Below are 25,199 nucleotides of genomic sequence, written 5' to 3' on the forward strand. Positions count from 1 at the left end.
TTTTAAGCACATCCTAAGGCACCCTTAAAATAATTTGAAATTTGCCTGTCTGAATTGAAGGAAACTTTTTCCGTCAGATAGCCCATTTGTTGACAAAGGTTATAGGTGATATAACACCATTACGATCAGCGGGGACGGTGCAGTAATGTTTATATAATATTATATAGATTCCACAAAATTATATCAAGTATGTTAAATCTAAAATTATTTACATAAACATACCAGTCCTATAGATAAAGAAAACTCTCCCAACAATGAAGCTAATATATCACTTTGAATAACCACCGAGAATATATAGTAGCGTTCCCAAATATTTATCGTGAAATAAATAGAATATGACAGAACGGCTATAAAACATTTATTCGATTGCGTGGCCAAGAATGATTCAGGCCGCAGAAAATATTCTTACGTAAGTAAATTCTATCAGTGTGTAACGTACCCGAACAATGAACCGGCGATGTATCAGCGGTTTTTCCGAAGGGAACACGAGACTATTAATAAACTTATGTGTTTCCACTGGGATTTACTATTACTTTATAATTTTACTAAAATCATAATAATGATCACAGCAATATACATTTGCTCGTGATATATAAATTGTATAATATTTTTGGAGTGAAAACATGGGTAAAAAAGCGTTAGACACGATAGTTTATTGTTTTTAAGTAATAATTATGCAAACGTAGCGTGTTTAAGTGACGCAAAAATATTTCAATTCTACAAGGTAAGAGTTACAGAACAGTTAAATTATCTATTTTAAAAATAAATAACTACCTTGATAATAATAATTGCATGTCATTATCATTGAAATAATCTCCTGGGAGAGATCACTGTAGGTAATAATGCCGCCTTTGCATACTTAATATTTTTCTTATTTACTAGTATATATTATGTGTATATTCAATAACTATTCGCTATAAGCACTAAAAATGAAGTTTTTTATCGTGTACAATGAAAGACAATTTTTTTATTATATATCAGTAATTTATAAACTTAATTATAATTATATTTTAATATTTATTTTAAATTATTCTTAAAACAAATCCAATAACTTTTCATCGTCGGTTCAAATCGCGATGATGAGCGACCAACTTTAAATGGATTATCGGAGCCGTTGAAAATTGCTAGAGGCCGTCGCTCGAGATTATGATTAATAGAATTTGCTTGATAAATTTAAGAACAAAATATTGTTACCATGGTATTGTATTTCACCGACAGTATCATTATTATTCGTTGTTCCAAATGATTGGGACTCAAAAGTTGTTCCTTTTTTGTAAATAAGCTATTTGGTAACGAATATCAAACAAATACAAAATATAAATAGATAATGTATTCGTTTGAAATTAATCTTTGATGCCGTTTGACCGATTTCCATTAAAATTGGAATATATATAATTTTTTTCATGCAGAAGGTTATATGCTACCCGATTTTTTGTAAGTCGCCGCTAAATGACGTCATAGCTTTTTATCGTCTGTAACGATTGTCATGAAAATTGGTATACACAGACCGGAATACGTCAGGTTTTGATTGTCTCCTATATAATAAATAATAATGCTTGTTTTCGTATACGCTCGAAGTAATTGAGAGGACCAAATGATGATGAAATAAGAACTACCTATATTTCACGAAACTTTAATAAATTTCAAATCATATACTGTAACTGTAACAGCCTGTGAATGTCCCACTACTGGATTAAGGTCTCTTCCCCTTTTTTGAGGAGAAGGTTTGGAGCTTATTCCACGCTGCTCCAATGCGGATTGGTGGAATACACATGTGGCTGAATTTAAATAAGACACACGCAGGTTTCCTCACGATGTTTTCCTTCACCGTCAAGCACGAGATGAATTATAATCACAAATGAAAATTCAGTGTTGCTTGCCCGGGCTTGAACCCACAATCATCGGTTAAGATTCACGCGTTATGCATACGTATGCATAATGTCAATGTTATATGATGGCCCAGTGGTAAGGATAAGTTTGTAAATACGTACGTACGTATTTACAAAAAACTTAGACAACGGGATTCAGGAATTTCAAAAATTAATCAACGCTGTAGTGAAAACGCATCTACAATAATGTATTAATTAGTTTTTTATAATATTAAATATATATTATCTGTGTATCTATCTATCTGTCATTTCGGATGACACACATCGCATAGCGCGGGAAAAAAGAATATATATAAGAATTGGTCCGAAGTGAAGGCGGTGTGTGTGCGAGCTGATATATAAAATATAATTGTATATTATTTATTTTGTAATACTGATCTTACGCCTTGAGCTAAAGCACGGTTAAAAGGTGAACATTACAAACAAGTGACAAACAATAAAAAAAACATATTTTACTCTTAACATTGTATGTCGCGAATATAACGAATCGATTATCCGTTTGTGTTAATACTTTGTACGTTTTCTGTTGGCGCTTGCGTTATAGCATAAGCGTCCAGTAGGAGGCGTGCGTGACATCAAAAAATTGCTTTAAAAATTAAGGATATTGCAACGCATTAACAAAATAATATGATTTTTTAATATTATGCAACATTATCTATTACATTAATATAACGTAGTCAACAAGGATAATAAATTTATCTACATTGTATCTTACGACATAGCAGCTAAATTCCCCAACAAATTTATTAAATGTCGTTATAAATATCACTAAAAGATGTGACGTCGCCAGCTCTCTAATATGGTTGAGAGTAGTAAAAAATTATAATAAACAATTTGTATTCATTTTGAATTAAACTAATGAGTTCAGAAAACTGGAATTTGGAACATTGCTTTATTTTATAACGTTAGCATCCGCTAAGAAAGGATTTTTGTAAATTTCAATTTTAAGAGGAGGGAAAGGAATCTTTGCATGAATTTCACTTGGATGAAATCAGGACTGTCAGCTTCATGTAGTAATTAGTAGTAAATACTGTACATTCAACGCTTTAAGTATTAATTTAGAATTTTTACCATCGGCTTAAGAGCGCTAAAGCTAGCAAAATATTTGTTTTCACCCACGCGTCCCTTACACGCCTCTCTTGCAACGCGATCTCATTTCTATGCTTTTTCTATCTACAATGACCGGAATTATTGTATTTTTTATAGTACATATATTTGCAAATTATTATAAAAAATACGGTGTAGTTTTTTTTACTATAAATTAAATTTCCCCCTCTTATTGCCTCTACTGGCGACCGTAGGGCAGGTTCATTTTCACCGAGAATCGGAATTGCGATTCAAAGAGGAAATGCTGCTAGCATTCTTGCCACTATTCCACGCGGTCACGATGTATACATTAACTATTTTTTAGTTTTATTTGTGTATATTTAAGGCTTTAATTTAATAATAAAAAAACTATAATATAATAATAAATACAAAGCGCTTCCAATTTTTTTTCCGAAGCCTTGTCATCCGAAAAACACCGTACCGACTGATTTATAAAACAAATGTGTATGTTCAAAGTAATTTTGCTTTTAAACCCGTCGTAATGCAAACTTAACTGGATGACTTTTCAGGTAATCTATTTATTTATACATTTTCTTATAACTTAGAATAAGATAAACCTGTAAAGGTGAATATAAATACGTATGATTAAATATGTATTAACTCATATTTACCTGCAGTAATATATACTGACTTGAGTTATAATTTTGTTAATTTTCATAAAGGATATATATTTTTTTATCAAATTTCGAGCTTCACCTTTCAGTAAAAATACTTCTTAATTCGATATTATATCTTTTATACCAACATGTGTTCGTTACTCTCCATTTAAGGTTACCACACTCGATGCTAAATTAATTTAAGAACACGGAAAGTACAATTTACTTGCCAAATGAAAGCGCCTAGCTGTAATTGCGTTTACGCCTGTAACATAATAAACAGAAGAAGCGACATTCGAGGCCCCTCGTGATAAAATCAAAACAATCATATTATTCTAATGAAGGTTTTTTGTGTTAAAATTAACTGAATCTTAAATAATTATTTTACTGCTAATTCTGGAAAAGTTATTTATCAAACTACGTTATATAATTCCTTTTGTAATTGTTTCAGTTACAAAACCTTAAATTCATCTCGTGCTGGGCGGTAAAGGAAACCATCGTGAGGAAACCTGCATGTGTAGGTACAAAAAACGGCCACACGTGAGTCAACCAACCATCATTGGAGCAGCAAGGTTAAATAAGCTCCAAGCCTTTTCCACTAAAGAAAAAAGCCCTAGCGCAGCAGTGGGATATTTACATGATGTAACTGTTTGTTTTTACATATTTTTTTCGCAAATGCCATATCATTTTAAATTTTGAATTTATAATTTAATATGTCTGAATTCAATGTCCTCTATTTGAATAATTCTTATGTAAATATATTTATAGTATTTTTCTGTAAAAATATATTTATAAAATATTAAATGCATTATGCATAAAAATTGCTGTGCAAATTGGATTTTGCCGAAAGCTTGTAGAATTTCATTGTTCCTTCTCTCTGTACGAAAAATAAGCTAGCTCTTATATAACATAGGCAATAAAAGTAGGAGTATATAAGATCTCTTTATATACAGAAGGCAGAAGGGTTACTAATCTCTTATAGTTAGTGTTTACATACGTTCATAGTCACTGTAAGGTCTATATACAGGTTTTAGTTGCAAATACAGTGGAGGCCGAGAAGGTCTGATCTAAAAGTTTCCCGTAAACAGTTGTCCGCGAGTCTTCAACTTAGAATATATCTTATGTCGTTGTTGCGTGTAAAAAAATATTTCCTATACCAATTCACTAACAAATAAACATAGGTGTTTCGTTTGCCTGTATTTCCGTTAGGCTAGTCACCCTTACAACTAGAACACAGGAATACGAAATATGGTTTTAACTTGTCCCATTAATTTTCAATACATCAACATACTACACGAACTGTTATCTTAACCCTAAGCTCGTTACTATTGTGACCTCGGAACTATTGTTTTAGTGATATATATGTTATAGTATATACCTAATATGTTATTATAAGCTCGAATAGAATAATCAAACGTAATTACGGACGAAATAATATTTGTTTTTATATAAGAACATCACCATCATTTATTATTCACATCATTCTCGTTGGGGACGAAAAACTTTTTAAGGAGTCCTACATTTTTCGGCTTAAATTAAGTTATCATATGCATACCCTTGCTAGAGCAACGGGGTAGACCCAGCTCCGAACCATTTCCTCAATAGAGGATGAGGTTATTGGCATACACATATAGACATTTTCAAGTTGCTACTCTTTATTGCTATGAAACGGCACATAACTAAAGTTTTGCGGCTATAAACCGATATTCTTTTAGTTCAGTGGTAATAGTACGGGTTCGACCATGAAATTTTCGCTTAAGATTCACATGTTCCGACCACCGGACCATCTAGGCTTCATAATATTAGAGAAGAATATTTTGAATTATTAAAATTACATTACATCGAAACAACAAACGAAATTGATTTGACTCTAATTGTATGGTGCATATATCAAGAGGATTTCGAAACGTATTCAGCATCATAATTTCGTAGTTAAGTAGTATATAGTTCATCGCCATGACGTCACTTGCTTTATGTATGTATCGCTTACGTGATTTATAACAGCTAGCTCATCATTTCATGAGATATTCTGCCTTGTTATGATTTCCATTGGAAAATATTATTTGAATTAAGAAGTTTTTTTTATGTTATATTGGTAGACGGACGGGCAGAAAGGCCACTTGGAGATAAATGGTCGTTACCACCAATATACATGGGCGAAAGATATAATAACCTTGAGTAAGCCTGTCTTTACACTGGCTTACTTACCCTTCCAGTTTTTGATCAGACGCAGCTCATGAAATTATAATTACATATAAAAAAATATCCATGCAAAATCAGGTAAAATATTATTTCGCATTAAACACCGTTATTATTTAAAACCCCTCTTTATTCTATTAAACTAGTGGAAATTGAACCTATTTCCAGGAAAACTGTAATGTTGTGTTCGTGTGTTGTGTAAAGTCGTTTACCAAAAGTTTTCTCGGTATATATCAATACCCTTGAAAAGCAAATATCTGTTATATTTATTAAAGTACTAAAATGAATACGAATAATGCATAGATATAAAGTAAAGAACTTGTTTATTTTCGAGAATATAATAATTATCTTCATATATTTAAACATGTTAAAGAATAAACATTCTTTCTGATCGGTTACACGATAAGATATCAATTTATAAGGTTTTAAATTAATTAATCGTTCTCAATAATGTAAATTACTTTTTGAAAATATTAAATAATATGTATATTTCCAGAAGAAGTAAAGTTGTGATTTGAAAAAATTGCATATAGTTATCATTGTAATATGTAAAAATTATTAATAATTATTATTAATTTAAAAACAAAATAAAATTAACAATAATTATAACGTAAAACTTAATCTAAAGAATAAGCTAGATAAATAAATATTTGATAAATTTAATTGAATTTTTTTTTTAAAAAAAGGTAGTTTAAAATATCTATGCCCATGATAATTTATTTATTATATAATAACCATTTCCACAAACAACAAATTCGTCTTTATACTGTCTTGATTGATGTAAGCGGCCTTAATTGGTTTGAGCAACGAAAACACCATTAGTGGTAGCGTCGTGACCTAAATTATTGCACCTTTTTATAACGGTAACAATACAGATAAAGAAAAATAAAAGTCATTTCTATACAGAACAATCTTTCACGATTTGTGTACGGCTTTGTGCGTGACCTTCTTTTCAACTTCTTTATAAGCATGGGTGTTACACATCAGTGCATAAAATCTATTCGATTTTCAAAACGAGAAGACCGTTATATCTCATAATTTCTATTTATTTCCGTTATTGTATTCCTTTAAAAATTATGAGTTTTTTATATTATTTTATAAAACATTTTATATTATAAAACAATACTATACAATGTATATTAGCTAGACTTAAACAGATAATAAACACGCATGGATATAATATTAGACTTTCATGCGGGATCTATAAATTTAATTGTTTAAATAAAACTGGAATATACTATTCCAGTTTTATTCTCATTTTTTTTCCTCACGTTTGTCTAGTGAAAACGAGTTGATTGCTGTCTCTATTAAAAATATGCATTTCGATTTTTTTTAGTGTTAATCTTACACAGATAATAAATGAAATATTAATAATTCAAAACCTATGTTTTTTTAATACCTTCGTTGCTAATACTATAATAAAATATAATAGAAATATTTATTTATTCATATACCACAGTCTCGTAAACAAAAACAAAATGTCCATTGTTCGGTGATATATTAAAGTACTTATGGAGGCTGGAAATTTGAGATGGGTATCAAAGCTAGTTCTACTATCTATCTATCTATAGGAACACGTCTTTGAGGCAGTAACCATGTATTATATTTTGAAGATATCTTGCTTTACTTTCATATTATATGTGTAAGGTAAGGCGGTATTCAAAAAAAAAACACTAACTAACATAAAACATTTTTTCTATACCAATCAAACCTGCTTTTTATACAATTAAAACGATCGAACAAGCACGAATTGCTATATTTGCATTTAAAACGTGGATATATAGACTTTGCATACTTGTCTTATACTAAGAATTATATGCGTTACGAGTCTTCAGGAACGTGAGCGTGCAGTTTATGAGCCGTTAAGCACTAGATAGATAATAGAGAAAATTTGTTCAGCTAAAATAAGACGTTATAAGCTAGCCGTACTTTTGAAAAATAATAATCGTATTTTGTATATATCCATTCCTTTGAATGAATATTTCCATTTCTTTTCCGTACAGAAATATTCCCAAGCAAACAAAGCTATTAAAATAAGTTATTTGTTTTAGTTATTTGGATCCAGGACAATATCGGATTGTTCTTTTTTTTAATTCATTTTGGGAAGACAGATGAGCCAATGGGTTACCATAGATGGATAATACCTACTTGTCTGCTTTGCCACAAGTATTTACTTTTGCCTATACAAGCTCTATGGCCATTATCAAAAATATCTACTATTTATAAACAACTGACAACACCAATGACAACTATGGAATCTAAAATGTTTCTCCACGTTGTCTGTGATTACACTGGCTCACACAATGATTCAAGCTGGATCATTTTGGCATTAGACTAACCGATAATTCTGCTGAACTATCGGTTAGTCTAATGCTTCGTAAGTATTGCTATACTTACGTAGCCTGCCCAAGGAAGTCGTGGAAACAGGAACTAACATATCAGTTCAGGAAAACATATTTTATTTTCAGTAATAACGGAGTTTTGATAATTGTAAAGTATTATAAAATTTAATTATCGAGTATATGAAAAAAATTGTATAAATTATCGTTTTATCCTTGGTAAATATCTATTTACCAAGGTTTCGGTAACTACTTCATCAATGAGGTTAACAAATTTTATCAATTTTCTATTGTTGGAGCTGCAGAACCGAACTTAAAACAAAAATATCACATGTATAAGATTTATAAGTACTTAGATAAATTTAAATACAATATTTTTATCAGTTGAGCGTTTTATAAAATTATCACTGTCTACTTATATTTTCGCAGAAAACCTGAATCTTAAGCGAAGAGTGTGGGTTCAAGCACGACCGAGGGAAGAAATTGTCTTTTATTTTTCATATTATGATACAATATTAAAATAGGACGAGATATTCATCTCGCACTTCTCTGTTAAGTTTATGATTAAAAGTTGCGATGACGCAAACGGAACAAGTCTGTTCGCATTAAGGTCGACCGAATCCGGGTGAATGTTTTATTATTGTGTTCAGCTTGTTGGTTATTTTGTCGTAGGGTGATATTTTGATTCTATTTATATATGTATACAATAAAATAACTTAACAAACTAAAACTACATCTAGAAAAATTGTCATCTGTATATGTTTATGATACTTTTGATTGAAAACCAAAAGGAAATGAAAGTTGGCACATTTATGTAATTTTTTATGGACTTTCACGGTTTTTATATTCAGCTCTTTGTTGTAACTCGCTGAATGACGTTGCACCGCATATATACTTCAAAATCGCCATAATAATATTTTTTAAATATGTATACAGGACGTCTGTCAGAGTTGGCTAGTTTTAAATAAATTTTACAGTCACAAATTGCTCGGATAAGAACATTTTTTTTCAGAAGAAAAACGCATGAATTTAGCAACACCAAGTGAGACGAAAAAAAACCAAGGTTCTGTCCTAAGATGATTTAGTGCGGCTTTTAGGTAGCATAATAATACACGTAACATGATTTACGGGGTCTCATGTTGGTCACGATTCGATAAGCTCTGAGAGCCGGGAGGATTTCGCGTAATTGACGGTTTCTGTTCGACAATTTTATAGTCGAACTGTGGGTCTAGATAAAGTTAGATACGAATTGTCGATTACAAAGGAACAAAGGTGATCGGTTTCGATCAAAATAAATAAAAATAGCACAGAAAATCGATCGGAGATTGACGAATGGATAACGACGAAAATAATCGCTTGTTATTCAACTGTTCATTGATCTGTTTGACTATGTTTTTAATGGCTAGTATTTTGTTCAAAATTAGATAGATTACTTCTTTGGTAAAAATTCTATCGTTTTATTTTTTTGCCTCAAAATAGTATAATTGTTAATTATTCTCCATTAGAAATAATGATAATAAAATACAATAACGCCTTGTCTTACTGCCTCCATCGTCTCATTTTCGCCCAGAAAATCGGAATAGCGATTCAAAGGGGAAAGTTCTAGCACACTTACCATTCCAAGGTCATAATATACAGTAACTTTTTTTTGTTTATACTTATTACAGTCTTCAATGTAAATAACATTTATAAAAATAAATGCCTGTTTAAATTGATTGCGGGTAAAAAAAAATAATCACAAATTTTAATATTCAGTAACACAGTACGTATAAGAAAAACAAGTCTTTCGTCATAAAAGCTTATTCGTATCATTTAATACGGTTGTTTGTTTATTTGTTTTTAACTCTTTTATGTTAATGTTAATTTTTGATATAAGTTCCAGGGAATACATATGAGTGAAGTAACATTTAGGTAAGTCGTTACTAATATTATAAATGCGACAGTGAGTTTGTTTGTTTGTTGCGCTTTCACGTCTTAACTCGATATGATATTTTGTATGAACGTTGTCAAGAGTATTGAAAGGCACATAGGGTACCTAATACTTAACCCCCCTACTTAAATGAAAGGTGAAGACGCGAACGGAAACTAATATTTATATGAGTGACGATTGGACGTAAAATCACTAAAGAGAGTAAAGATACAAATCGCTTAATCAAAGATTATTGATAGTTTTTCGCTCAACATTATCACAAATTTGACATTATTACAAATTAATATGACAATTTTTTATACCTAAGACTTATGAGTCTGCATATGGGAAAAATAAGGTGAATGCCTAAACATTCGATTTAAATAGTTATATTTACGATTTTCTATAGTTTTCAGTTGTTAATAATGATATAAAATATTTATAAATCATCTTAATCATGTTATACATTCGAAAGTATAACAATAGTATATAATATCGAATAACAAAATATTAAAAATGTTTACTGATTAATAAATAAAGGCAATAATTATATAAAAAAAATTTGTTTGTCAGCAAGAATTAAGTTAATAAGAATCTGTGATGTTATATCGAAAAACAAGAGGAAAATAAAGAACAATAACGTTCTCCACTTTCTCTGTGTTGTGTATGTTATTCGGTCAATGTAAAAGTTATAATAAACATGTATGACAAGTTGATGGGTCAGAGAATTATAAATAGTTTTGAAATTATTTTTCATACTCGTATTGTATTTAAATTCATCATAGAATTCATATTCATGAAATGCTTTTAAAATGCGTAGTTTCTCATACCTTTTGAGTAAATTGAAACTAATATAAAATGATACTTCGTTTTTAGAAATCACTTTAACTTCACAACCCGCATTGGAGCAATGAGGTTTGATTACTTCCAAACCTTCTCCTCAAATAGAAAAGGAAGCCTAAGAAGGAAAAAATCCTTTTCAACTTTACTTTTATAAATGTTATAGTTTTTTTTTAATTTAGGGAATTCAAGAACGTCAATTATTATTTAATTTAAATTATTAATTAATTATTATATTAAGTAATTATTTTGTTCTTATTGCAGTGTTTTTTAATCAAGTGAGTTTATCCTATTTAATTTAATTTTCAGTACATAACGGGTTTGAAAAACAAATCTGTATCCCATTTGTATAGAATTAATGAGCACAAACTATTATATTCAAAATAACTATAATTAAATAGTACACTAGACGAAACTAATAAGGTCGTGTGAATACCTATTAAAGTTTTTTCTAGTTGAAAGAGTTGAGTGGCCATGCATTTTATTCGTTCGCTGTATGCTTTTATATCCCGGTCATAATGCTCGTTCGTTTTAATTCAATTTTATATAAATAATGAAATGGAATAGCACTTTGTTGACATATGATATCGAATACTTTAAAAATATAATAAAAATTAAATTATTTTTAGCTGAAAATATTTTTTCGTAGAAAATAAAGTCGTTGTGAAAATTATATTTATGTAATTTGTAAGATTGTTAATCTAGAAGTTACTTAAATCAATAATAACATGATATAAACACAAACCTTCTAAAGTCTCTGCTCCAGCATGCGTAGATCACAGGGTTCATGGATGAGTTGACCCACCCGAGCCACGTGACCACCACGTTGACTATCTCTTCATGTGTGATGCATGACGAACATATACCAGATAGGAGATTAACTACGAAAAATGGTAACCAACAAACTATAAATACACCCATTACAATTCCAAGCGTCTTTGCTGCTTTCTTTTCTTTTGCAAATTTAGCAAGCTTTCGCGAAAGGGAAAAGTTTTTGGGCAAATGTTTATTATGAGTAACATTTGTTAAACGCGTCGATGAACGTGAAAGTCCATTGTTTTGTAATGCTGTTAATGGTTCCTGATCTGCTTCCTCGGGAGTACACGCACCATGACACACATCAGTTCTTTGACGCACCGTGCCACCTCTATGAATACGTAACGTTAGTTCTAACTCTCCACTTGGTCTCATCACTTGCTTTGTCCCAATTTTTAAAGACCTAGTCTGAATAGTCGCGGCACGATATATACGGTAATATGTAAACACCATAACAAACAAGGGTAGATAAAATGATATTGTTGAAGAAAATATTATGTACTCTAAATTTTCCGTGAACGGGCATTTATAATCTGGTACTTCTTCCAAGCGCACTGCACGCCACCACGCGATAGCCGGAAATGATATCGCACCTGAACACACCCACACCGCTGCTATGAGAAATGCGGCTTTCCGGCCACTCATCCGCATCGGATATGTGATAGGATCAGTGATGGCCCAGTATCGGTCTAATGATATAACACATAGATTAAGTATTGATGCAGTACTGAAGAGAACATCCAACGATCTCCAAACATCACACCAGTCCACGCCAAAAAACCACGTGTGCTCCAAAACTTCATAAAGGGCAGAGAAGGGCATAACCACTAGACCCACGAGACAATCAGCTACAGCTAGTGACGTAACGAAGTAATTCGTAGATGTATGAAGATATCGCTCCCTCACGACTGCCAGTATTACTAACATATTTCCAAAAACAGTCGTCAACGAAAACAGAAGTAAGAATGAAACAAGTAGGGCTCGTTCACGAAGAAGATTTATGTAATCATTCCAAACCTCACCGGAGACATTTGTTGAATTAAAAGTATTGTTATTGTCAAAGGTAGCATTGAATTCTAATACAATGTTATACGGCAGTCGTGGGTTCTCTAGGAAGTATTCGGGTCCTCTTTGCAAAATGTCCAATTGGCTTCTTGCCACCAGTATTTCTGGTTTGGTCGTATTCATATTTTCCTGATGGTTATTCGCTTACTAGCGCCATGGTGAGTCTTTATGTTTTCCTTGTTTTGTCCGCAGCCATTTGGATATTAAGTTTTTGGCAGGCATTCTGTTCTCGATTTTGAGTATCTGGCACATATTGCGTTGGCATGCTTTTAGTCTTTACTGATATGTTGTCAGCATCCTGAAACAAGTTAAAAATATTGTTAATATATATTAAGTAGTGACATTGGTTGAATGTTAATTTTGTCGAGCTTTGTGACAGATAGAACCCAATTATATATATATATATGAATTAATATTACACGTGTATTTTATATTTTCGATTATGTTATCTAAATATGTTAAGGTTGTCTAGAAAATAATATTGTAAGTGGAAATTCTAATCTTGCACTTTTTTTAAATTTTTTTATTTATAATTTTGATCCATGAATATTTATGATATTATGTAAAAAACTAATAATATTTCGTTACTTCCATAAAGACAGGAAAGACACAAGATTTGGCAGACAAGACGTACATTTTTTTTCTTATATTCCTAAACTCATTTTATACGACTTCGTTTTATTGGAAGAAAATTTAGTCAGATAATTGTGTCATTGCCATGTGTCATTTATATAGTCATGAATGAATGTCCTTGGTTCGCTGGGACATAAATAGTGCTTAGCGAACAGGCGGCGAGATCAAACGAATTGTGCTCCGTGGGCCGTGATCAGCCTGTGCACATGAGGGCACTTCAATCGACCCCTCCCTTTCCCCTTTACATTCCCCGTGCCGTGATCAAAATTTATGTTGACTGGCTTTTGAGGAATCCTTAATATACTTAAACAAATATATATTCGAATAGGCAACATCAAATCTGAAATACATTGACTCGAGAGATATTGAGTAAAAGCTTGTTTATTAGTATGAATAAGAATATGGCCTGCATCTAGAATACAAACTGTATTGCTGTAGTAGGTGTCTAGACACCGTGATGCGACGTAAACAAAACTTAAATTAGGAAATTCTTTCATTGTTATTTATATTTTGAAGAAAGGATTAATAACAATAGTAAATGCTGAATCTGCGAAAATGAGATCTTAGATAAAATATGCTTTACGTAGATATTTTTTAATTATGAGACAATATGATGAATAGAAATTAATGTAATTTTCAACATTTATGATAACAATGAATTATTTTTGTAAGCTTCTGCAACAAGTCCCTAATTATTATCTGTTGAGTAATTCTTAGGAAAAACTCATAATTTAATTGCAGATTCCTTTAATTTATTTCATTTCAAATTCAGTCATTAGGAAATTAGTAAACGATTACGCTTCGGGTATGTTGAGTATTATCGTTAATATATTACTGGTGGTAGATCTTTGTGCAAGCTCATATGGGTAGGTACCATCCACTCATCAGATATTCTACCGCAAAACAGCAGTACTTGGTATTGCTGTGTTCCGGTTTGATGGGTGAGTGAGCCAGTGTAATTACAGGCACAAGGGACATAACATCTTAGTTCCCAAGGTTGGTGGTGCATTGGTGATGTAAGCGATGGTTAACATTTCTTACAATGCCAATGTCTAAGGGCGTTTGGTGACCACTTAGCATCAGGTGGCCCATATGCTCGTCCGCCTTCCTATTCTATAAAAAAAAAAAAAGAACATCGGAATACTCACTAAAAAACCAGTGGTACCCTTTCCGTCTTAACGAGGAGCGCCACGGGATCGCATTCGCAAGCTACCGTGATGCTCTGACAAAGAATACGCTTCTAGCCTATCCTTTAAAATCGGAGTACGTTGTCTCCGCTATTACTTTTTAAAATTGTTTTTTTACAAATATGAAATGATGAAACACGTATTTAACGTTATATAAAATTAAAGGCTATTCCGTTCAAATAACTTTGGAATTAATTTTCCGTTGTTTGGAAACTTCTTTGAATAATTTTTAATAAAGTAAGTCTTCACTCCTTAGAACAGTCCCATGGCTACAGATACGTCACAGAAATTCCTCATCTATTTTATTAAATACGAAGTTTGGTCTCTGTAGAAAAAGGTAATTTTTTCACTTTACTCATCCAAGACTAATGAGATTAAGCTAACTTATTAAGCAGAATAATATTTTAAGCAAGATTTAGAATAAATTAATGTACAAAAATTATTAGATTTACTATATTTAATTGTGTTTTTTCAACAATATGAACAAAATTTCAGCTCAATCGGTTGGTGGGAACTTTTTTAAAACTTATTTGCAAAAGTTGATCAACGCCCCTTAACAGGTGAATTTAAATAAAAACTGTTCATAAATAGTTTTTTTTTATTATATAAGTTTTACGTATTTATATGAAACTTAGTTGTAGTTGTGTTTGAAAGTAGTTTTATATTAAACGTTTGTCTTTATTTTTCTTTTCAATATTTATGTTTGCAAAAAATTACTATAAAAAATGATGGAATAGGGGAATTATACGATTTTTTAAAATAAATAGAACCATTAAAAAATAATAAGAATATTTTACACCAACCACAACGTTATCGCTTTCATCTCTTTATTCAATAATTTTTGTAGCTTATTCTTCAGTTCAAGTGTGAAGTATTGTGGCGGGAGATTTTCTCAATTTCAAGAGACGGGTCCCGCTATCAATCAGAATGAACTCCCTTGTGATTAATTGTTCTCGGTAACTCGGGATTGGTGGCGAATCCCCGGGTCAAACCCGGACTGATAGCTACGTCCTCTGTAACTTTAACTCGAGCGAACGTGTGTAATTAATAAATGCTCTGGATACATCGCATAAGAAACTTTTTTTACTACCCATATAAATTACCTACCCTTTGACATTAAATAAAGAATACCGATGTGACATTTTCCCTTTATATACGGTTCTTGATATACATTACATTTTTATACGAAATTGTTTTGGGATATGGGTAACAAACAAATTAAGAAAAAGTGATTGTAAATAAAATATAAAATATATGTGTATTATTTATTATTATATTGTATAATTTTTGTTTGTTAATGTTATTTAAAACTTACTAGCTTAGAACATATTATAAAAAACAAGTGTGTGCGCAAACACGAGTGCACTCTCTACCTTTTCAATCTCAAAATCCAATGGCACGCCAAAACCGACGCGGCACAGAGAGTACAGACAATTTCAAAATATTTTAACAGAATACCCCAACATTTTTTTATTGGATCCACCTAGGGCTTTAACCTTGCGATTTGCGGCCGTATAAGCTAGGCACAGGACTCACTAGGCAGCAAAAGTTTTTTTATATAATTATCATTAATTATACATATTAAATTAAAATAATTTTAAATTGTATACGAAACGAGCAATGCCGCTGACAGTTTGAATAACTAATAATTAAAATTCAGTATATTTTAAAGTAAAAACGTAATCTTTTCAATCGTCTAACAATTTAAATTTTAGTACTAGAATAATAAATTTGTTTTAAACCTTATTTAAAACTATACGAACTTTCTGCAAACATCTCCACTTGTTACCCAAGAACTTACTCGAAGACTTTCTATTCAGAAAGCGACTTAACCAGTAAAGTAAAAAACTAGAAGTTTAAAATTTTTGAAGGTACCTTTATTTTTAACATATATATATTTATATATTATGATTTAAATTGACCACACTTGCAACGCCAAAAAATCCTTTTTGTGTCGATTTCCAGTGTCAAGACAAACAAAATTAACCATACAGGTTTTCAAATAACACAAATGTATACGTCAAATTCACTTAATCCATTCGAAGTGTCATTCCAGTAAACAAAGACAAACGTGCTTATTTAAAAAAAAAACGATTCGATAAACATGAGGGAATCCCTTGGCTGCAAGGATTGAGTACTTTCTTTTATAAAATGTAATAAAAATAAGTGACTGAATTGAAATAACGTAAACATTTGTGAATTCTTGTGCTTCTATCATATTAATTATCTAAAATCTTGGCGTAGCAGGGCTTGCTAGTTTGATTAAATAAAGTTTTTTTTTTAAAATAAAGTTCGTTCGCATGCTGCGTGCAGTTTATTGATTTTGAATTCATTTCATTGGTTAAAAATGATCTGATGTTTATTTTTAGTATTTTTTTTAAACTTTTATAGTTTTAACCAGCTCTACAAAAACGAAAGAGGGGCTATTCGCGGATAACGTTTATTTTTAAATCGTTGTAATGATTCTTTCTGCTTCGGTTTCAATATAACTGCAAGTCACTATATCTCTCAATTTCATTCGTCTTGTGCATTATCAATTTTTTATTTGAAGAGTACAGTTTCATAAATTTCTGAAGTCGGTTTTTATATATAGCAATTGAATTAAATATTATGAAAAAAGGTATATTTTATATTAATACCAATGTTTTTTTTTATTTGCCTTATAGCTACGATATCTACCCAACAAGTAGATTTTGTTGTATTCCTTTTTTTAATTATGACATGAGTTTTTCATAATGATTACATTTTAACGAATAGTTCGATATTCAAACTATCAATTAAATTTCGAAAGTCCTAGAAAAGAGATATGTCTGACGTAAACAAATTTCTAAAGTCATCGAAAAGGTTTATCGCGTCCTCCCATTTATTGCCGTTGACAGTGACAAATTTGTCAGTTTCTGGACTAATTTATTGACAATCAAGAAGCGAACAGGATAACTTCTATATCACTGTCAGCACCCATTGTTCCTGTTTTACAGTTGATTGTAATAATAGAACAATTAACAGGGAATTTGATTGGCTTTGATTTTAATTAATTTTAATTTTATTTACGTCTGTTCGCAAATATATTTGAAAGAAAGAATCGTTTATTTTGAGTAACAACTGCTAATAAGTAATAAAAAAACAAAAATGTAAATGAATAAAAAATTATAAAGTAAATAAAGATAAACATTTAATAACAATTATTTGGGGCGATCCTAAAAACTGTGTATGTAAAAACAGCGCTCGTTTAATATTATAAACAATGCTAAATACTTGATTTTAACTGCGCGATTTAAGTATTTTCGGAATAAAACCTCTTTGTTTCTAAACCATTTCTAAAAAAATGGCGTCTATCGTTTAAATAACCAACGCATTTCCTAATTAAAAATATCAGTACGGATTTTTCATTACATTTCATTTTAATTTAATAATTAAAGTAAATAAAATTTTAAAAATAGAACACTTATATAGCTATGGAAGATATTAATAATCTTAACCTTCAATTAACGAATACATATAAAATTGTGTAGTAATTAGTATAAAACAGATCCATGGTGTTTGTCGGAATTTGATCCCGTAATCAGCGATTAAGATTTACGTGATCCAACAACTGGGTCATCTCGCTCTTGTAAATATCACACTGAAACTCAATTATATAAGCGCTTCTGTGCAATTTGCGCCATCTTAAAACTTTGCAAGTAAACGTAGTGGCTACGTATCGCCTCAAAACTTGTGAATTAATACACAAAGCTTAAACCTTCTGTGTAAAACGCTTTTGTAAGTGCAAGATTTGGCTTGGAGGTGCAATTTAATACTAGTTTAACGTAATTACAGCACAACTTCTCTTGTGTATTTCAAAATAGTTTTTAATAAATTTAGTTAGTTAGTAACGTTAGTTTTTAACACACATTACAGAAATTTTTGTACCGAGTAGGTATGATTTGCCTAACGATTTATAATTTGTAATGTAAAATACTAAGCTTTTAATGACGTTATAATCATCCAACTTGCATCGTCACTAGTAGTCCTTTGTGGAAGCCCGTCTGGGTAGGTACCAACCACTTACATCAGATGTTCTACCGCCGTACGACAATATTTAGTATTCTTGCCCTCCGGTTTAAAGGGTGAGTGAGCCAGTATAACTAGTGGCATAAGGGACGTAACATCTTAACTCCCAAGGTTGGAGCTGCATTGGCGATGTGGGAATGGTTTAAGGTAACCCTATTCTATGTTGAATAATCATTTTTCTAGACTTTGAAATATACAACGAATCGTAATTTAAACAAATGTAATACAACAATATTCTTAATTAAATTACATTTTAAATTTTCTGTACATTAGTTTTTTTAATCTTATCAATCAAATAATAAATCAGAACATGCTAGGAAAACTTTCTGGAAATACGTTCACTAAGTTTAAACTTCGCGGATCGTAATCTATATCTGTCAAAAATATATACGCTTGCATATCTGTATGATTGCATAAGTTATGCTATTTATTTTTAATTTATAATAAAAATTTCATTTAGCTTCGGAGAAAGGTTTATAAACAGTTGGGCGATTCATTGATACTACTACAATTAAAGACGCGCGGTTATTTAAAACCGCCATTTTGTTCACCAAAAAGACCAATTCGGGGTTTTTATACAATCAGTTTCACTTCTGGATGCTAAATATATAACAAAAACCAACACATGGCCGAACCAACAATAATTCACCCTATGTCACTCAGATTCGAGGTCGTCCAATCCTACATATATCTTGCCGGTTTAATCTCGAACGATGAAGGTTCCACATAAGAAGTGAAACGACGTATGATGATAGCAAAAACTACGATGGATAAGCTACAGAAAATATAAAAGAACAGAAACATAACAAAAGTTATGAAGGGCCGGAGCGTTCTGACAATTGTTTTTCCCATATGTGATATCGCGAAGATACACTACAATAATTAAGTCATAAACCCACATAAAACCACATAAGGCAATTAAAATTGTTATCCTGAAATTTTGATTGTGATTGTGAAAAATATGGCTCAAGGAAAGACCGAAATATGCTAATCATCAAAAATGATGGTCACAAAATATAAAGTAATCGATTATTAAGTAGTAATTTTAAATCATTATAACCTTGTAACAATACTTAATTAATCAAATAAAAAATACATTTTATTGTATAGTTTGCCAAGCTGCAAAGCGCAGCTTCTAAAGCAATAATATTTTAAACTAAAAGCTTTTCCGATACGCGATGTGTTCTGGTATAGATTATGTATATTGGTTAAGTGGTTTTTATCAGACGCGTTACAAAAAGAACGTTTTCTCATTTATTAGTATAGATGATAGATTAGAATATATAATATACCCATTTATATGACGTGAATATCTTGACATGACTTTCCAGGGAAATTATTTTTAAGGATTACAATATTATAGGATAAATTGAAATTTGTGCTATTGTATTTCTTATATGATCTACATTAATTTTACTACATTTTTTTGATGCCTTATAAAGGAGTTAAGAAAAAGGGAGTGCACCTGTGTTTGCGCACACACTTGTGCACTATAATATGCCATGCGCAGTTGACTAATCTCCCTTGAGGTTGAACGCCGTGGCAGAAATCGGTCCGGAGAACATTATTTTTTGCATACCAGAAATTTTATTGTTATAGATTAATCGTTGTTTGTTACTGCTTCTATCTAAATAACAAATAATATGGTATTAGTAATTTATTACGTCACAACCGGTTTACACAAGCCGTAAGTTTTCCTACTTCGTTTAAAATATACCCGGAAAGTTTCTATTTCCAAGATTACAAATAACCCCTAGCCTTCTTAAACGCTCACGATATGTATGTACATACAGCTGAGGAGCCGAGTATACTTGTGACGAAATGAGAATTCCGCTAGAGCTTTGAATCTAAAGTTAATCTTAAAAATAAAGTGAATTTACATTTAGAATTTTGATACCAGTGACATTATTGTCAATGTCTAAAATATATTGAATTGAATTTAATGTTTATTTGAAGGGATAATGCGGCTTTAACTTGATTATGTACCTACCACGAAATTTCCAAAATACATTGTGTGAAAAATACGACAACTTGTATTACTTTAATAGAGTTAAAAGCGGTCATAACTTGTTATGTTGTTTTATATTACTTTATAAGATTCTACTAATGATAAAAACAATGTGAGCATCACGACATGAGATGACGGTTATTGAAACAGTTTAGAATTAAATAAAGCTGTACATTACGTACAAAAAATACTAGTTTCGTAATAAAATAAAAATATATTTTTCTTATTATAATACTCTAGATATATGAGCGAATTACCACGAGAAACACAAGAGATTATCTTAACTATCCACCCGATTAACTTGAAATTTGTCACAGTTACTTCTTGCCCGATGTAAACGCTCACTAAGAACGGATTTTATCTACCCGTTCGAAGCCGGGCCAATTAGCTAGTTATATATATAAACAAAGTATATGTTATTCGAGATTTACTGATGGTAGAGCTTTGTGCAAGCTCGTCTGGGTAGGTACCACCCACTCATCAGATATTCTGCCGCAAAACAGCAGTACTTGTTATTGTTGTGTTCCGGTTTGAAGGGCTTGTGAGCCAGTTTAATTACAGGCACAAGGGACATAAAATCTTAGTTCCCAAGGTTGGTGGCGTATAAGCGATGGTTGACATTTCTTACAATGCCAATGTCTAAGGGCGTTTGGTGACCACTTCTCATCAGGTGACCCATATGCTTGTCCGCCTTCCTATTCTATAAAAAAAAAAGATAAAACATTAACAATTATTATTTACTCATGCGTCATAACATCTTAATATCATAGTATACAACCTGACAGTTAAATGGCGGATAATACAAATTGAATACACGTGTAACTTGTAAACAATATCGTTGAATAAACATAAGACAATACAGTTCGAAATCGTACACGTATCATGAGAGATATCGCAATGGATCAATATGTTACTATACTGTTTCTATATTGTAATAATTCTATGAAGGACATTGATGGTTTCCCTGTGAATAGCATTATGATATTTGTGGTTTAATTTGCAATGTTTAGTGGGACGTTAGGACTTAATAGCCTTCACTAATATTATGCATACGATGAATATTAATTATCATACGACCGCTGCGAGAATGCGTCCCAGGCATAACCAATGCAATTGACTATAAAATTATTATTATAGTAATGAATAATATAATTAAAAACTAAATAATTTTGCTTTAAGTTTTATAAAAGAACATATTTTATAAACCTATATACTACGTTGTTAAAGGTTTATGTCAACTGTTTATTGTTATAATGTACTAGTTACTCGACCCAGCTTCGCACGTTTCTACCCGGATTCTAAGGATCTATATAAAACTTTTTATTGAGGCGCAAATATACAAAGAAATATTCTAGCTTTTTTTTGAGCCAGTTACCTTCACGGGTGTACGTAGAACAACTTATCGTATAAAAAGATAAATATAATAAACAATAAAAGGAGATTTCAGTTGTGGATAGTTTAGTCTCATCCGTCTGATCGATCGTCCCATGCGGTTTCATAAGTTTCATGGAAAACAAACGAAAAATAATAGAAATTTGTTTGATAAATTGCTTGCAGGGAATCAAAAACAAAATCGTTTTGTGAACTTGTGCCTGAACGATTCCTTTGATGAAATCCCCTTCACAATCAGAAAAAAAATACCTTGACAGTTTAACGTTAGGTTAACATATTCGTATTTCGACGTTTGGTACGTATTGCATCAAACAACTGCTTTCATATAAATATATTTATGTTTGATTCAACTGTGCGTTGTATTATATTATATTTTTTTCAGTTGAAAAATACATGCAAATGAGCTTAATAAATGTGAATTTGAAGTTCATACTACTTAGTAGTTTTCATTTGAATTCATTTCGATATTAGATGCGAGGGATTTTGTACAGACACAGTATCATGTCTGCAGCACTCAATATATTAAGTTATTTTTTTATAATAATTATTATTTTATTTTTTGTATTATTATTTTTCGTGTATAAAATACATGATTTCATATCAAATATTTATATACAAGTTACTATTGTTAAGTATACGAAGTTAAAATTTATAAAATATATTTGATCTAAAGAAATTCATTTTATGCAATTATCACAAGTCGTTATTTTTAAACTATATTAAACTATAAAATATAATATCTTATATATTCAACGCAACAATTCACAACGTCTTTCGTTTTATAAGTTTCGTCGAACTTTGTATAATGATTACAAAGACCGATAATACTTTAGACATTGTTTACAAATTCATATCAGAATCAATAAAATTTAACATAATTTGCATTTAAAATGCATAGACATTCGACATTTTTATTGCAAGTAAATATAATTTTATTTTCTTGTTATTAAATAAAATTATTTTATTGAATTTGTTAAATTAATCATTCATAAGAATTGTCAGCAATATTTAAATGAGACAATTGTATTATTTAAATAAAGTAATCAATGTTTTATATATCAATATAAGAAAAATAAAACAAAGTATTATGAGTTTCATAAGCTGTAAGCGTATAAGAGTACAACAAACCTTTAGTATGATATAAGGTTTTTTATTGAATTGAAAAAATATGTTAATATTTTTACATTGTGGAGTTACGAGGATAATTCTAAATTCGAAACTCAAATTAATGAGAAAACTGCTTGGGCTTCCTTCAACATTAAACGTTTTATCACTTTCAGATACGTATACAAGTTCCGAACAAACGTCAGTCGGAAACTGAGAGCATCTGTCTGTTTCAGAGGAAATTTCTCTTGAACTATTATTAGAAACGCCAAATGTCTCCGATGCATTACTTTTCTCGCTTCGTCCGTTATTGTTCGAAAGTAGAAAACAATTGTTGGTTTCGTATTTTAAATTCTTGTATCGGGTAATTGTGGTCAGTTTAAAAGTTTTAGAAATGTAGATTAAAACTAAAAGAATAAAATAAAGTACGTATTTTTTTTTCTTATTTATGTTTGCACGCGTTGCATCGCGTGCTTAAATTTTAGCATATAATAATTTTAACGAATAAATCGAATGAATTAAATTAAATAACGCTTGTAGGTATCTATAATATAAATACGTGAACCACCCCACGTTGTACCCCTTTTACCGCCAATTGCGTGGACGAAGAAGAATGAAATTTTGCACAGTTAAAGCTTAGATAGAGAAGTAGTGCAAAAAGTTAAAATTTTTGTGAAATATACATTAGAAATACCTTAAATTAATAAAATAAAACATCACACAATAAAACACACACACACACATACGCAATTACGCATTGAACACGCGTCCTCTTGGAATGTTTAGTCTTTGGTCAAACTGAAATGGGATTAATATTATATCATCTCTTTGCTTATGATTTATCCTACAATTTGTCTAATTGATATTTGTGCGTTATAATATATTTATTTTGCCATTTCTTTAATTATTTATTAAAAGTTTTGCTTCACAACTAAAAATTAATAAATTATTATCTGTAGGAACCGCACGCGACTCAAAAACAAAACTTGATTGCGACAAACGCAGTTGTCACAATCAAGTTTTGTTTACAATTTCGAGTTTTCAGTGTTTTTTTGTGCAGTTTTTACATAAAATTAATATTGCATACGTATTGTCCTTAAACTCCACCAGGTTTCTTTACTTACCAGCCTCGAGGCTGCGTGTGAGCAAGGTCAGTTAATGCAGTGACAATTAATACGTGAATATTATAAAGGTGTAAACAAAGCCTAACAGATCAATTATAATAACACGGTTTAAGTGCGTGCTGTGAACATTAACTTGGTATTTAACATCATAAAACTTTAAATTTAGTTTCGTGGCTCCTGACAAAAGTTTTAAAATGGCGGTTAAAAATTCAACGTTTTACCTACCGAAGTTGCTTATAAACAACGAAATAAATAACAATTGAGTTTGGACAAAGTGGCTGCTACATTTCGGACTATATTTATTAGCCACTGACTTAGATAAGGTGTGTGAAAATAGAAAAATCGCAATTTTATTACACTCGATTGGTGGAAAAGGTGTCGAAATATTCAATAAATTCAACATTGAAAAAAAGAAATCACAAGAAGAGCTCATTAATAAATAAAACAATTATGGACAGACATGCAATTTTCATAAGAAAACAACGCAAAGACGAAGATATACACAATTATCATGAAAATCATTGGTCCGTGATATATTTATAGCAAATATTTGCTAGAGTAGCTTGCACATACATCGGTCATAGCGCAACAAAACACAGAGCGCATATATAAAAGCACTGAATCTTCGTCGTCATTGTCTTCTAATGAATATCAAGTGATGAAGGAGGAGTAAAAGGGTGAAACAACACACAGTATAGAATAGAGAGGATTTGCATTTTCTAGCAAAGCCTGATGGGTAATCAATTTAGACGAGAACGAAATTGTGAAACATGTTCATATTTGCCTAATCCATATATATATCAAATAAAAGTATTTTGAAGTCTCTCAGTTTTATTGAATTGGTCTTCGGTTAATGCTACAAAGTTTGCATCAACATAATCAAGAATAGGAAGAAGTTGATATGTGCGAGCATTATTTAAAAGAAAATGTTGAAGACAATG

General features: G+C 30.9%; 2 protein-coding genes across 2 annotated transcripts in view; one reads left to right on the forward strand and one right to left on the reverse strand.

Moving 5' to 3' along the window:
- The window catches only part of LOC126776249 (dopamine receptor 2-like), a 144,928-nt gene that overhangs the window by 22,011 nt on the left and 97,718 nt on the right, over positions 1–25,199 (reverse strand). The window contains exon 2 of the mRNA XM_050498566.1: positions 11,625–13,058. Within this exon, the coding sequence (XP_050354523.1) occupies positions 11,625–12,883 (1,259 nt within the window). The 5' untranslated portion in view covers positions 12,884–13,058. The remainder of the gene's footprint in view (positions 1–11,624; positions 13,059–25,199) is intronic.
- The window catches only part of LOC126776258 (aurora kinase B), a 216,423-nt gene continuing 210,376 nt past the window's right edge, over positions 19,153–25,199 (forward strand). Inside the window, exon 1 of the mRNA XM_050498582.1 lies at positions 19,153–19,163. The gene's annotated coding sequence lies outside the window, so the exon portion shown is untranslated. The remainder of the gene's footprint in view (positions 19,164–25,199) is intronic.

This window comes from Nymphalis io, chromosome 20, assembly GCF_905147045.1.
Source record: "Nymphalis io chromosome 20, ilAglIoxx1.1, whole genome shotgun sequence".
Lineage (NCBI taxonomy): Eukaryota > Metazoa > Arthropoda > Insecta > Lepidoptera > Nymphalidae > Nymphalis > Nymphalis io.